The sequence below is a fragment of the Thermobia domestica genome, chromosome 18 (genome assembly GCF_964235325.1).
Source record: "Thermobia domestica chromosome 18, izTheDome1.hap1.1, whole genome shotgun sequence".
NCBI lineage: Eukaryota > Metazoa > Arthropoda > Insecta > Zygentoma > Lepismatidae > Thermobia > Thermobia domestica.
The window spans coordinates 154,038,335-154,053,944 of record NC_137471.1 but is presented as its reverse complement, the minus strand read 5'-3'; the positions used below and the strand labels follow the sequence as shown (position 1 = coordinate 154,053,944).

Here is a 15,610-nt window from a genome sequence, read left to right as displayed (position 1 = left end):
TGAGTTTCGCTAAATGTGAGGTAAACTTTTAAGTTTACACACATGTAATTTGAACCTTTCATTTAAAATAAACATATACGTATTTTAGCGTTCTTTGATTTTAGCTACGTAGAAGGGAATAAAAAAAAAGTCAAAGTGGTTCGCTAAGATATCCTCCATACGTGGTGTCGTGGAGCCATTTGCTAGTACCTTAATCCTTCTTTATGCGTTTAAATTTGCTTCTCATATTATCTCTTAACCTACATGCTCTTAAACAAGTAGAAAGAAAGTACGAAATAAATTACAAAACTATTTAGAAGCTTCAAAACCGGTTTTATTTGTCTGCAAATTGTGGAGTTTTGTGTTGAAAGATACAAGAGTTGTATTATTTTGTTTTTAAATGTTTATATATACTGTTGGTACACTTTATAAGTTTATTAAGAAGATACATACGTAATAGATATATACTTCAATTCAAACTTTCTACATCTAGAATCAAAGCAAGATAAAAGAACACGCGTTGACATTGACAAAATTTGTGAACTCGAAATACATCAAGTTTCTAGAACTCGAAATACATCAAGTTTTTTTCATTACAAAGAAATGAAGTTGCTATTTCGTTTTATGAAAAAGTTTCTTTCTAAATATTAATGCTGTGCTATGAAATTAGTTATTTTATTTTCAAAAATACTTCACACAGAGAAAAATACACTACAAGAAATTGATAATTATACACAAGTAGTGTCCAGCAACCAGATTTCTTAATAAATTTTACAGTCACTCACGAAGATAAAATATGAAGCTCAGAAAGTCATTTTTAGACAACTGAGCTTTTGTCCTAAAAATGCACTGATAATGAAAACAAGAACTGCTTCTTTACATATACAAATGTTTTTGTTTGCATGCAAATTTATGATCACAAGCCTGGGAATGTCATTATTTGAAATAATATATAAATTACATAAACTTGCCAAAATTCACCAAAAGAGAAAACTGAAATACATCTCTCAGATTCATGGATATATCATACCTTTATTCTTCTTAACGACATTAGATCAAAAATAACAAAAGCGTCTCTCCTCTGTTACAAGTTTCAATAACAATGTAACATTACTAATATTATTCTTATCTTCATTATCCACTAACGTACCGTATATGCGGCGAAATAATAAAGCTCTATGCAAATATTTCACATGCATCACATACATCAGTAGAACCAAGGACTACACTTCTGTTTACTTACGCAGCGAAAAAAGGTGCTGCTGTTCTCCCCCTGAGCTTAAACCAAAGTTTGAGATATAAGCTCCCTAAACTTATATTAATATCTGCAGGTGAAGCAGTTGCCATCCACCAATACTAGTCAAAAACAAATACAAACTGCATGTATATGCATTGATTCATTGAGATTGAAAGCGTTAGAAACAGTTAATTGAAATAAGAAAACGTTATGGATGGATATTATTATTTATTATGGATTTAATTTGTACTTTATGAAAATTACCGTATTCATTCTGTATTTTATACATACTTTGTCCCATGTAACTTAAAATCCAATGCAGAAATCGACGAAATTTCTCGATCTGTGACACTGCGTAAGTAGCATCAATCAAACTACATGCTTCAAATTTCCATATTTTGCGAAAGTTATAAGTTAACGGACAGTTGTAGTTTTTTTTAATGTAGCAAGTTAAAAAATGTTCAGTAACATTCAATTGGAAAATAATAGAATGTTATCAAAAACTAAAGAAAGATATCAAATAATTATATTCATTCACCTAAAATTGAATACTTTACTTACGCCAGTAACTAAACCTACATAAAATAAACCCTAAGGACAACGACTTTTATTAGGTAAACACTAGTGAATTCTATCAATTCAAAACAAGAAAAGAAACGTAAGAAAATATACCGAAAGGAAACATAAAATGGTATTGATTGATATAGCTTAAGAAAAACTATCAAACTTTCACTAAACATAAATTTTACGAGTTGAGTTTGATTGTGAAATCGTGTATGCATATTGCATTTTAAGGGTTTGTAGCGTTTTTTTTTTTAATTTAAAATTTAATTCAGCAGTGCAACTTGTGCCAACCTATTGCGGTTTGCAAGCGAGAGGTTTTAGATTTTTGTTCAGAAATATTAATATATCTGCATTTTCAGGGAGAAGTCTAGATCTACTGGCAGTAACAATATTACCAGCAAGTGAAAATACTCGTTCAGATTCGACTGAAGTTGCTGGAATTACCATGAAGTTTTTTTTTAGCAAGACATGCTAATTTTTGAAGCCGATGTTCGTTAAGTTTCCACCATTCAAGGCTGTTGCCACTTTGCGAAAGACACTGATTTGATTTATAAAGAGTAAGCTCATCTGTTACATTAGGACTTTTTGAACACGATGGATATATTCCAAGCAAATAGTCTAATGCTGATGACCCACCGGACGATTGCTGTGATAAATCATCTTCTGATCCTTCAGATTCTACGAGCATATCATGAACCAATCTATGAATCTTTGTTTGTATTTTAAAATTCAGAAATGGTAATGATTTGTACTTTGGGTCCAAGAATGTTGCTAAGAGGTAACATTTCAGAACACTATTTGACAAAAAGTCTGATGATTCAGAATCGGATAATGCATCGAGCTGAAGACGCTTTCCTAAGTCAACTGATATTGAAGATTTCAAGTTCTTAACAATTTCAGAATCTGAAGGACATTCCTTCAGGTGGTTAAAAATAAGACCATAGCCTGATGATAAAGCAAAAGAAATGGAACACTTTTGATCACACATAACTGTTGTAGCCATTTGCAGTAGCTTCAGTACTCGAACGATATCTTCCATGATTTGCCACTTGTCTTCAGTTAATTGTAAATTCCTTGCATCCATAGGTTTAGTGACATTTCTATCAGAGAACACTGCAATTATTGCTTCTCTTTGTTCCAGCAACCGTTCGATCATCGAACATACAGCGAGTCTTTGTATATTGAATAAGGCAATTCTTTGGTAACTTCAGAATTTCTTGTTTCTTTTCAAGCGCAACTGAAGCAGTGGTGCTATGTTTGAAGTGCCCTACCACTTTGCTACAGATTGAAATTATATTTGTTATCTCGCTTTTCTCTAAACTGGTCAGTATGGATCGCTGCAATGTATGTGCCAAACATGATACATTGTAAACCGGCAACAAACGTCCAGCATTAATCATATTCGATGCATTGTCGTGAACTAATGCAACTACTTTTTCTTTGATGCACCATTCCTCCATACACAGTTTAATAGCATTAGCTACATTTTCAGTTGTATGTCTTCTAGTTCAATTGTCTTGAGAACAAAATCTTCTGTACAGAAGTTCTTATACACAGCATGACATGTCACTGTAATGTAAGAATCTGTTGCTCGAGACGTCCATATATCTGTCGTTAAAGCAACTACTTCTGCTTCTTGTAGCCTCTGTTGTACTTGCTCTTTCAGTTCAGAATAAAAAAGCTGCAAGCGTCTCCATAGTGTCCGCCTAGACAGTACGCTACAATTTGGTCCAAGAAGGGACATTAACTCCCGAAACCCTTTCCCTTCAATAAATGAGATTAGGAGTAGATCTGTTACTATCATGTTTGCAATCCTTTTCGCAATCTCTTCTTCATGTTATGGTGTGCACGGCCGGCTATTTTTAAGATACTTTACTCTTGATCTTTGTTCATACGTTCGCTTTTTATTGTGTGTTCGAGGAACTCTAATTACGTCATCACGCGTTTCGTCATTGGTGACAGTTTCACAGGAAACTTTCACAGTAGTATCTTCTGACATATTTGTCGCCTCAACAAAGTCTGATGGTCCAGGAAAATCTTCAGAACTATCCGAATAGGAAGCTTCCACAAAGGTACTGTTGAAAAAGAAAATGACACAATATTATGTTTAAGAAAAATCACAATGTAATTCTATGAACAAATTAAATATAAACTTGATTTAAATACAAAAGCAAAGTAATTATGAATATAAGCATTGAAACTTGTTTCAGTGTATTACTATTTGAATCATCAAGCCACTAAGTGGGTATGCATGCAACAGTTGTTCTGAAAAATTTGCCTCAGGAGATTTGTTCGTACTTCCGCTGTCTTGAAGGTAGGGTGGTGGGAAACTGGATGGCGTTCTGGTCACCAGCATCCTTGTATTAAGTTATCAGAGAAGGAAACATATCTTCCATAGAAAAAGATTCCATCCCATCTCGCCTAATGATTTATCAGTCACTGATATCTCCAAGAGAAGAATGTCAGCTATTTTAGGTGAGATGGGAATTCACATCTTGCCTAATCCCTTCTCGCCTAAAATGGCGGTAAGATACAAGGAGGGAATTTCTGCACTAAAGATAGAATTCCTCTACTAGCATTTTAACCAGATATTTTAATCAATATTTTCAATTTCTGTCAACTACAATATAAATATTTAATAAGTACTATACAACAAGAAAGCATAGGGGAGGGGGACGATGAAGGGGATGTAGTTCACTTTTGGTTGGTTTTGGGAAAACTGGAAGGTGCTTAGCAGACAGGAGCTAATCAGAAACAGGATAGAAATATACAGTGTTCAAAACAACACTGACAACGTTTGGGAGCAGATTCCTGACACCAAGATAAGACAAAAAGTATAGGGTGTACAAATACTGGGTGTACAAATACTTCCTTTCGGTACTATGACCAGCCAAAAATCTGTCGGAAGATAAAAAAAAGCCATAACTCGAGAACAAAGTGTCGGATCGAAGTTGGGTGAAAGGGAATGTTTATTATTTTTAGCCGTAGTTTCCATTAATACACAACTCGACAGGGCGGGGGCAAGGGTCACCCCAAAGAAATTGAAGAAATCCTGAGATATTTTATTAAACGTTGAGTATAATGACATACGATTAAACTAACTAAAACTAAAGACGATGTTTCAACTAACAAAAGTCTTAGAACGTGGTCCAAGTTACAAGAACCTTGTTAGAATTCGAAAAAGGAAAAATAAGTATATTTGATTAATCTACTTTGTCTCAGTACAGAATTGGCTATCGAGGAGGAACTGAAATTATACGAAATCCAAAACGTTTAAATATTATGCCTTCTAGGCTAATGAAGACAGAGAAATCACTCACGGCTATGTGGGTAGCATACGGGACTTTGGCATAGAAGACCCGGCTTCGATTCCCGGCAGGATCGCAAGCGGTTTGAATCTCACGTTAATTCGTAGCTCCATAGCTCATATAACTTTGCTACCGAAGGAATGCTAAACTCAAATCCGATCCAATAATACAGTCAGGTAATAGATGGAAGCTAATTGTTGGAAAATAATTCGTGAAATGAGAATGTAAGTGAAAACAGATAATCCCGAGAAGACTCACTGGTACGATGGTATCCACCACGAACTTTTATAACCTGGGTTCGAACGAGGTCCATCTCGCACCAGAAGTAAGCGCTCTATCACTAAGCCATCGTGACCCCACTTTGGAGAAAGCACTATGATTCTGACCGAAGTATCGGTCTAGTAAATATTGTGTGTGATAAACCAATATAACTTGCTAGAAGTACAAACAGTCAGAATGTGGAACTTCTTTCGTTCGGGTCGAATGATTTTCGATAAGTACCTCGCATATGATAAATAATACAAAATAGCAGCAACGTGAGAACAGCAGCCAACAGTTCTGTTCACGAAAATCGAAATTGTTCCAATATTGGACGGAAACAGTGATGAGGATCAATTTCTTTCCATTCATTCTCTATTTGATCATATTAAACACACATATACAGTAATACCATCGAAACAAACTAAACACATGAATAGCTATTAATAACAGGCATATTATTAACCAACTGTTACAAAAAAAAACAAGAACAATTACTAAAGAAAGATCTATATGTATCACAGAACATTGATTATGTGCACAATTAACACAAAATGCGGAAATCTATAATTTCAGTTGATGTGCAGCAGTGGTGTAGCGAAAGGAGGTGTGAACATGGTCGAGAATCCCCTTCATCCTCAGAGACCAATTACCGTTAAGACAAAAAATACTTGTTATCATAAGATTCCAATGTTATAACAACTTCATCTCCTCCCCCATTCAAAGGTATTTGTTATCCTAGTGGTGTACAGTGTGTATCATACGTATACCACATAGATGCTGACCTATGTACATTTGCCTTTTTTCACTGTGAGGTACACTTGCGAACAAAATGTAAACAATATATGTTGTTAGGGACCCTCTCAAGAAAAAGCTGGCAAAAAATTGTGGGTATCCCAGTTAGTCTTCTACTATTTTTTTTGAAAATTTCAAAAAATACCAATTTTAAACCTCAAAATATTAAAAAAAATATTTTCCGACTTTTCACTTCCTGAGAACACCTAACATCTTTTTTTCATGCAAATCAGTTGAGCCGTTTAGGAGAGAAAAAAATAATTTCAATTTTCCTTCCCCCGTCCTAACACCCCTCCAAAAGCGCTTGGGGGGTTGAAACTTTTGGAAACCGAGTTTCTCATAAATGTTAATCGATACTGTAAATTTGGTGCAGATATGTTTGGGGGAGCTTTCACATCCTTATTCCGCTAAGCCCTTTTTTCCAAAGTAACTGTAACGGTAAGGCGTTACAAATTTCTAAGGAATATACCTAGTTTGCTTTAGTTTCTTTTGCGTTACATTTCGGACGAGTTACTATAATATGTATGGTTTTCCGGAAACTAATCTTTGTTTTCTTTCCTGTTGTAAATCTCTTAGAATGGAGCAATGGAGCATGAACTGTCAGTGACCAACAGTCACCGACACACAAAGAAACAGATAAGATCTTAGGGCCACTTGCTGGTTTCAGAAGGGGAGTATAACCTCAGGGAAATCACGTGTACTGATTGCAAGCCAAGCACCTGGAAGATTTTGTAGTAGATTTTTACAGCTCTAAATCAATACATTCAGTGAGTGAACTGCCAGTGCAATGATAGTCTAGCTTTCCTTAACGAAAATATTTGAAAAAATACTTTTTCTTAAAAGCTGAGGATGAGGACATAATTTGAAAGTAAAATGTCTGAAGTGTACCGGCGGGAAATATTTATCAATAGGCAGGAGTTCGTCTACATATTTGAAGAAACATCTGAAGTTTTTTTTTTATTATTATTAATTCTAGAGTATACCGAAACAGTACCCACACAAGCAATGCGGATAAAGCTATTGTCCAAATGTTAATAATTTCTTTACACGTGCTCTTACTAATACTATATTAATACTTTCTTCAATACTTCATTCTTGTTTAGTGCTATTCTGATTATACTTATGGAGATTTGTTTATATGGAGAGATATGGAGAAAAAAGATTTCATTTTCTCAAGAGATTAAAAAAAACGAAATGTATATTGAGTGTAGGTGAAGTAGGAAGTGTAGAAGGAGGTGAAGTAATATGTCGATTGGTTATCATGACAATAATATAGTGATTTTCTACTATATACTCTTTCAACTTGAATAAATAGGTTTTAAGTTAATCATCGAAACGTAAAAACTTTGACGTAAAAAATATTCTAAAATGTTTTATATGATTATCCTTGTAAATCAATAATTAATAATCGCGGTTAATATATACAGTGGCGTATTTACGATTTTATTTCGGTGCGCTTTGCCTGAAAATGTGAAAATTCTGCAAGATATTACATATACTTTACTATACTAAGTAAGATTTCGGGGGACTTAAGCCTGGAAGCCCCCCTAAATACGCCACTGTATATATATATATATATACTTTTTCAAAATATTTTTATTTGTAAATAAACATGTTTACAATATGCTATAGCAACTACTAATAGTGCAACACAGACACTGTAAAAAAAATCCCACAATTTTTGGATCTAAATATCCAATATATTTCAATCAAAAATTTTCTTGTATGCCTTATATCTGGAGAACTACATGCAGTATAGACATACCCAAACTATCTCTTAACTCAGTATAATGTGCTCATTCCGTAAAAGGGGGGCCGCTGTGGCTCAGTGGTAGAGCGTTCACCTCTGGTGTTTGGGGTCCCGGGTTCGATCCCAGGAGCCCGTCAAATGAACTTTGTGGTGGACAAACACCATGTGCGTGCGTTCTCCCGTTTCCTCCCACTTTCTTCATTCCACGATTTCATTCATTACTCACCATCACCGTCTCCTTTAGCCTAACCGGCATAACCTTGGGACGCAAAACTCAAAGATTTCATTTTTTTCATTCCGTAAAAAAATACAAAAACTCGATTTAGGGGCCGTTCAAAAGTTGTGTAGGCCCTGATCCAATTAGCCCAAAAGATCCAATATATTTCAATCAAAAATTTTCTTGTATGCCTTACATCTGGAGAACTACATATAACTAACTAACTAACTCTATGGCGTATGGAACCCGGAGGTTCAATGCCGCGTTCACAAAATCTCTCCATTGATTTTTATCCTTAGCCAATTGGATCCAATTGAACACAAACTATCTCCAAACTCAGTATGATGTGCTCATTCCGTAAAAAATACGAAAACTTAATTTAGAGGCCGTTCCAAAATTTTGTGATCCCTGATCCGAAAACTAATTATTAGCCAAGATCGCGATCCTTTGATGCATTTTTTAATCATTCTTAAAGTTCTTGCCCAAGATCGCAATCTTTTTATCATTTTTTGGGATAATCCCTAAAAGTCATGTACGCGTAAACTGCAACGACTTTTAATTACTTCTTTTCATATATATACATTTACATTTACATTTATCTATACATCATCATCATCATACATCATATATCATCTTTTACATTTATATATATATATGCGTGCAACAGGAGTGCAATTGTGAGAAAATGTGTGGGAAATGTGCAGAAACTTCCAAGAGTGCAAGTCGTGCACATTTCTCACACGTTTTGTACACGCTTATCACTCCTTCTGTTGCACAAATATATAAATGTAAAAGAAGTGATCAAAAGTTGCAGTTTACGCATACAATTCTTTTTACATTGCAGTATAGCATTTCAATAATAGCGCATTGTTTATTGTTGCTATTAGTGTAGATATGTTTGATGGGTGCCATAATTAACGCTGATGAGCAAGCCTAAACTGTCCGCATGAAGGGATATAGCAGCGCTACTATTATCAACCTACAGTTCTAAACATTTATTACGATCGGGAAAAATCAGAATGTATAATAATATAATAATAATAATAATAATAATAATAATAATAATAATAATAATAATAATAATAATAATAATAATAATAATAATAGTGATAGTAGTAGGAAAAATTTAATGAAAAGAATGTTTTTTGTATATGATTATATTCAAAGTACCGGACATAAAAGTAACGCGTTACTTGTCTTGCTTTCGAAGTAGGGTAACAGTTACTTTTCTAGGGGAAGTAACGTTCCCTTACTGTTAACGACATGCAGTAAGGGAAAGTAAAGTAACTTATAGCGCGTTACATTTTTACAAGTAATTTACCCAACACTACCTCAAAGCCTCAACAAGTCTTCGATGGGTACCTGAAACAAGCTTTCGGAAAACTGATTCCATGCTATTTTCTAAAAGTAGATGGGACAAATGCATTCACATGGGAGTGTTTCATGCATAGTGTAAATAAAATTTTGTGAGAATAGCGTTCTATAATAAAATGAGCCTTGTAACTATTTGAATGACCCTCGTCTTTGTTCCCCTCACAACTGATGATATATGCCCAAACACACACACACATACACATTGACGATTTAAGAAGAGTCTCCCCGGAGAAACTGAATAAGCAACGAGTGTAAGTAGTACAATACTACTAAAATACTGGTTTCCCATAGGTTAAGCCCAATCCTAGAAATGCCCACGGAAATTTCGTCGTTCTGGTGCAGTATCCTTAGGCCACACCATGAAATCACTGCTCACACAATATTAAACACCAGTAGTTTAAGCAGTAACGCCCGCGGGGTTTTCCCAGGGAGTGAGGCTGACATACAAGCAAAATTGCAAATACAAGCCCCTTGAAACACACAATATAAGTTCTACTGCATGTAAAACAATTACTTACGCTCATGGCGTAAGTTTACTACAGTAATGTGTGTGAATAAGCAAATTTGTTTTGATATGTATTTTGAGGAATCGAACCAATTTTGATAATCCAGGGGGCAATGTCCTCCTTGACTCCCGTTGCAGGTGGGCATAAAAGTAAGGATATAATTTTTTGGTAAGGTATACGCGCAACTGTTTTCAAACATATAATGTTAACCATATTTGCTTCTTGTTTCGTAAAATTAAAATGGGTGAGTAATATGGTTACCAACTCTGAAAAAAAAAATTACCGGCACCCGCTCAAAATTTCCTGTGATATAGGCCTAAGTGAAAAGTCTCTCTCTTCGAACCCATCCATGGGAAGGAAATGTACTATCCTGGACAAAATGCATTAGGATTTAGATTTCTGGGCTATCGGCATTTAAGGCCATTTAGCTCTTCACGTTTTGAGGGATGACTCCCTCGGTGAGCACACAATCCGGGAAAAGGGAAGGAAGAAAGGATTGGGAAAGGAAGGAACTAGCCTAGGACTTAAAGTTAGGTACCACCCTGGCATTTGCCTGGTGTGAATCAGGAAAAGCCAGGAAAACCTAATTCAGGATGGCTGGCATGAAAAAGCGTTTTACACTTTTTCGACCGAGTGCCCCCACCAGGAATCGACCCCGGGACCTCTCACACCGAAGGCGAAAGCGTTAGCGACCACGAAAATGCATTAGGACCCGTATTCTGCATATCCTTAATACATGCACTTATAAGCGTAATATGTACATTGTGTTCTGAAGTCGTACCGATCATTTTCTTCTATTTACCAGTAACTGCTACTTCTTTAAAATTATCGAGAGATGAAAAAATATTATCTTAATCTGTACGTGTCAATTTTGGACAAATCTTCACGCTATATTTATGCCGCATAATTATGACAAATTAAACACTTCTGTATCCAGGGGCGGATCCAGGGAAGGGGGCGATCGCCCCCCAGAAGAGAAAACTTTCTTATTTTATATATATAAATAAAACCCATCCCAAAGTTTGGAGCCTCTAAAAGGTAGCAGTATGACAACCCACCGCCCCCCAGAAGTCTGTTCTGGATCCGTCCCTGTCTTTATCTATTGTTGAAAACAATGTTTCAAAATAAAATTTAATTATCAAATTTCTTGTCAAATAAATGAAAAGAACACTCATAAGCATCGCTGCTAAAACGGATGTTAAACGCAAAATGAAAATCATGAAAAGAACTGCCCTAGTTTTTTTAAAAAAATCACTGAATGTATAATACAATGAAAATTTGTATTTGCCAATAAGACACTGTTCAAGAATTAGGATGTTTAATGTTTTATTCTAGATTATAAATTTCAAAATAGTGGTCATAAAGAAATCTGGTAAGAAGTTTATAGTGTGTACTGGTCACCGATCTTAATAAAAATAACCGCAATATATAATAACGGGCTGTTGGCAACACTAGTTAGTATGCACAGGGCTATAACAATATAAGAAGCCTCATACTTTTATGCACAGTAAGGAACACTTCTGAATGGTACACCCATATGGAAATTTACGGCAAAAGTGTACCATCCAGAAGTGTCCCTCCCGGGGCTCAGTCCCGGTACTGTTTTGGTTGCCGGGGCTCAGGCCCGAATCTTTTCTCGTTGCTTTTTTAAAAAAATTCTCCGCATCTGAAATAATGTTGATAAAATCCGTACTTTAACTTTCCTTTGTCACTGTTTCGGTAGCTCATATTAATGTAAAATTCAAGTGCATTATTGAGGCAACCGAGGAGTGAGAAAATAGCAGAAACAAGGTTCTTTTCTCTCCGGTCGTTGCTGGTAATTTTCTTTTTTCTATTTGTTTTTCAACAGGGGCTATAGCTGAGCTATAAAATCCTTGGGGGAGGAGGGGTCGGATAGTGACAGAAACTAAGAAGTTCTTTCTTCTACTGTCTTGTGTGAGCTTTCTAGCTTTTCAGAGTCCTTGCAAGAAAAAACTATAGCCCTACCGAAGGCAAACAAGCTCATATACAGAACAATCGAGGTGTTTAAGGCCCACAAAGAGAGAGGGGGCATATACTGGAGAGAAGTACAGAGAGCCATAAAAGAGAAATATTTTAAAGAAGTTCCCTTGAAAATGAGTGGCAGTAAAAACAACGCTTCGGAAATTAACAAAGGACAGTTCTATGAACAGAAGGTGCTAGACTGAGAAGGACACTGTGTACTCCGAAATGATGAAAATTATTTACCCTGAGTACTGGCCGGAAAATATTAATGTTGATTATAGCGAACAAGACTTGAAAGAATTGTGTGAATTGTTTTCTTTGTGTTTTCGAGAAACTATTCAAACTTATCGTGACTTTAAGGATAGTGGAGGCAGGCAGGTCTTGGGGAGAATGAAGGTACTAATGCAGTGTGTGCAAACGATACTAGTCAGCAATGCTGAGTGTGAGAGGGGTTTCAGTGTAATGAATAATGTTGTCACGCCAACTAGAAACGGGCTATCGGTTGGAAGTGTGTCATCTTTAATGACAATAAATATTGATGGTCCGCCATTGTCCGCAACTCCTCCTGTACGTTAAGCGCTGGATATCACAAGGAAGAAACACCGCCCTCTCAAGTTGCTAGGAAAGAAACCGAGGCAGAAGAAAACAAATCAAAGGAAGCTTTATGGAAACTACTGTGAATTAACTGCATTCATTGTCTTATAAGAGGTAAATTCAGCTATTTTGATATTATTATTCACATAAACATTATGTTAAAATACTATGTTGTCATGAGATTTGTTTGATTTGTATTTGCACAAGTTTTCCCAACTCTATTAAATATGGAAGTGCCTGGAATTTTACAAGATTTGACTAAACCGCACAGACACACACATTATATATATATATATATATATATATATATATATATATATATTTTGGTCTAGGAATTAATTCGTGCGGTTGGTACGCACACATTGAAGCTGTAGTACAAACACAAAATACATAAATACCTTAAGAAAAATATTGTCCATCGTTAGCCACCACTTTCGCCCATCTGTCAGGCAATGTACGGATTCCGTGGCGAAAGAAGTCCTCATCCTTGGAAGCGATCCAGTCAGAGACCCATGTTTCGATATCTTCTGAAGAAGTAAACCGCTGTCCAATCAAATCGTTGTTCATGCAATCGAACAAGTAGTAGTCCGAAGGAGCAACGTCTGGTGAATACGGCGGGTGGGGTAAAACTTCCCATCCGACATTTTCTAAATAGGTTTTGACCGGTTTTGCGACATGTGGGCGAGCGTTATCATGTTGAACAATAAGTTTATCATGTCTGTTCTCCCATTCTGGTCGTGTTCTGGCCAGAGCTTGCTTCAAACGCATTAATTGTCGTCGATAACGTTCTCCATTCATAGTTTCACCCATTTGCAGCAGCTCATAGTACACCACACCTTTCATATCCCACCATATGCACAGCATAACCTTTGCACAGTGAATATCTCGTTTTGGTTGTGATGGACCTGGTTCACCTGGTTTCACCCAGGCCTTTTTTCGTTTAGGGTTCTCGTAATGGATCCACTTCTCATCACCCGTAATAATTCGATGCAGAAACCCCTTTCTGCTCTGTTGTTAAAGCAGCAATTCGCAAATGGTTTTTCGTCTTTCAACGTCTCTGTCTTTCAATTCAGGTGGACATCTTTTGAATCATTCCCATGGCTTTCAAGTGTTTGGAGACTGTTGTTTGATCAACGCCTAATGCTGCTGCAAATTGTTCCTGCGTTTGACACGAATCCTGCTCGAGCAATGCTGTCAATTCTTCGTCTTGAAATTCTTTTGGCTGTCCAGCTCGCTCTTTGTCTGCCAAGCCGAAATCACCACTTCTAAACCGTGCAAACCACTTCTGACACGTTCGCTCAGCTAGAGCATGGTCACCATACACTTCCACCAAAATACGATGACTTTCAGTCGCACTTGTCTGCATGTTAAAGTAATGCAGCAGGACACCCCGCAAAAACACTTTATCAGGCACAAATTGCGCCATGTTCACTTAACTACAAACTGGTGTTGTTGACGCTTTAATCCACTGCCCTATACTACGAACGATACGCGATGACAGGGGTTTGCAACACATGTGTGGATACACGGAACTGTGGGACGCTCCGTTCGTTGCGCCATCTCTTGTCCACCCGCACGAATTAATTCCTAGACCAAATATATATATATATGGTTGCCAGGAAGGGCCCCGGTACTTTTTTATCACGAATTTAAACACTGCCCTTACTGTACATCCCATTATCCCTTAAAGCCACTTTTAAGGTAAAATAAAATAACGAAAGTTTTGGTTTGTTTCAGTTTACCGCCCCACGGTTATGCCATGATGACTAAAGAGACTTGGACGTACTGATTATAATGGAATCTGAACCACTTTTTACGTTCAACTGTATCCCACCGGGAACCGAATCCACGCGTGCCGTAGTCAAGCTTGTTAGCCACTAGACCAAACGGGTGTCCAAAATAACGAAAGTTAAATATTAAATGAAATATTACATGATAAAACACACGACGGTATATATTTCTTGAATCAAATTACATAAGAAAGAAAAGTGTTTAAATCTTCTTACCATAACGTGATGTGTTTTGTAGAACCAGATATTCCAGGATCGTCATCATCTTCTGATTGAGTGTTCCGTGCAATCACTTTATTAATACAATACTCCGTGACATATTGTGCTTTGCTTCACCTTAATTGCTTAACACTTAATTGCTACTTTCACCCTTATCTTGCAGTTCACTGAAATGAATATTAAATGCTTGCTCAGTGCGTTTGCGCAGTTGACCTTGACAATCGTTGCACCATATGCACCTGCAAATGTTTACTATCAAGAGCTCAACACATTATATGGTTAAGACTTTTAGGTTCGAAAACGTTCAAATTAGAATAAAGTACATTTAAGGACGTTATACGTTATCAAAAACGTTGTTTAGGATTTTGTTTTATATATTAGAGAAAATGACATTTTCGTATATTAGATTACCAGTATATTTTAACAATGTTACCTATTGTGCACATCGAAACATCTTTTAATACAACAATATTTTAGTTTTAATCTAACAGTTTTAAGCTAACGTCTCGTAAACAAAATAAAATATTAATAGAACTTTCCTTACCTGGAGTTGTTATTCAAATCCGGTACAAGTAACATTGCCAAAGGGGGCCAAGGAGGCGGGCGCTACCCGTAGGCTATACCTGCACCCCAGACTGGTAGTATATATTAATATTGCGCAAATAATGTGAAATTAACCTTTTCAGTATAACCCCCCTCAAGTAAAATGTATCCACCCTTCGATTGTGTCCCCAAGAAATTAAATCTGATACTGTAATTGGTGGTATAGCATATCATAGCCAGTTTAGAACTACAATGAACCTATAATTTTTATTTTACTTATTTATTATTTTTAATTTTCTTATTTTTAAAATCAAATGCACTTCACTTTCCTAGAATCACACTAAGGGAGAAAATAATACCTATATGAGGAAGAACATACCGCGTAGAGGGAGCCTTGTTATTCCATTGTTCAAAACTGTTTGACGATGAGAGGCTAAATCAATATTTCGTGCGTTGATATATATATATATATATATATATATATATATATATA

The 15,610-nt window shown here is 36.1% G+C and overlaps 1 protein-coding gene across 1 annotated transcript; it reads right to left on the bottom strand.

Moving 5' to 3' along the window:
* Window positions 1-316: 316 nt before the first annotated feature.
* On the bottom strand, window positions 317-15,576 carry LOC145674966 (uncharacterized). The gene is made up of 2 exons (XM_081745284.1): window positions 14,572-15,576; window positions 317-3,855 (listed from the first exon to the last, which is right to left on the bottom strand). Exon 2 carries the CDS (start codon window positions 2,934-2,936, stop codon window positions 2,196-2,198), a length of 741 nt encoding a protein of 246 aa, XP_081601410.1. The 5' UTR covers window positions 2,937-3,855; window positions 14,572-15,576; the 3' UTR covers window positions 317-2,195.
* Between the last annotated feature and the right edge of the window lie 34 nt (window positions 15,577-15,610).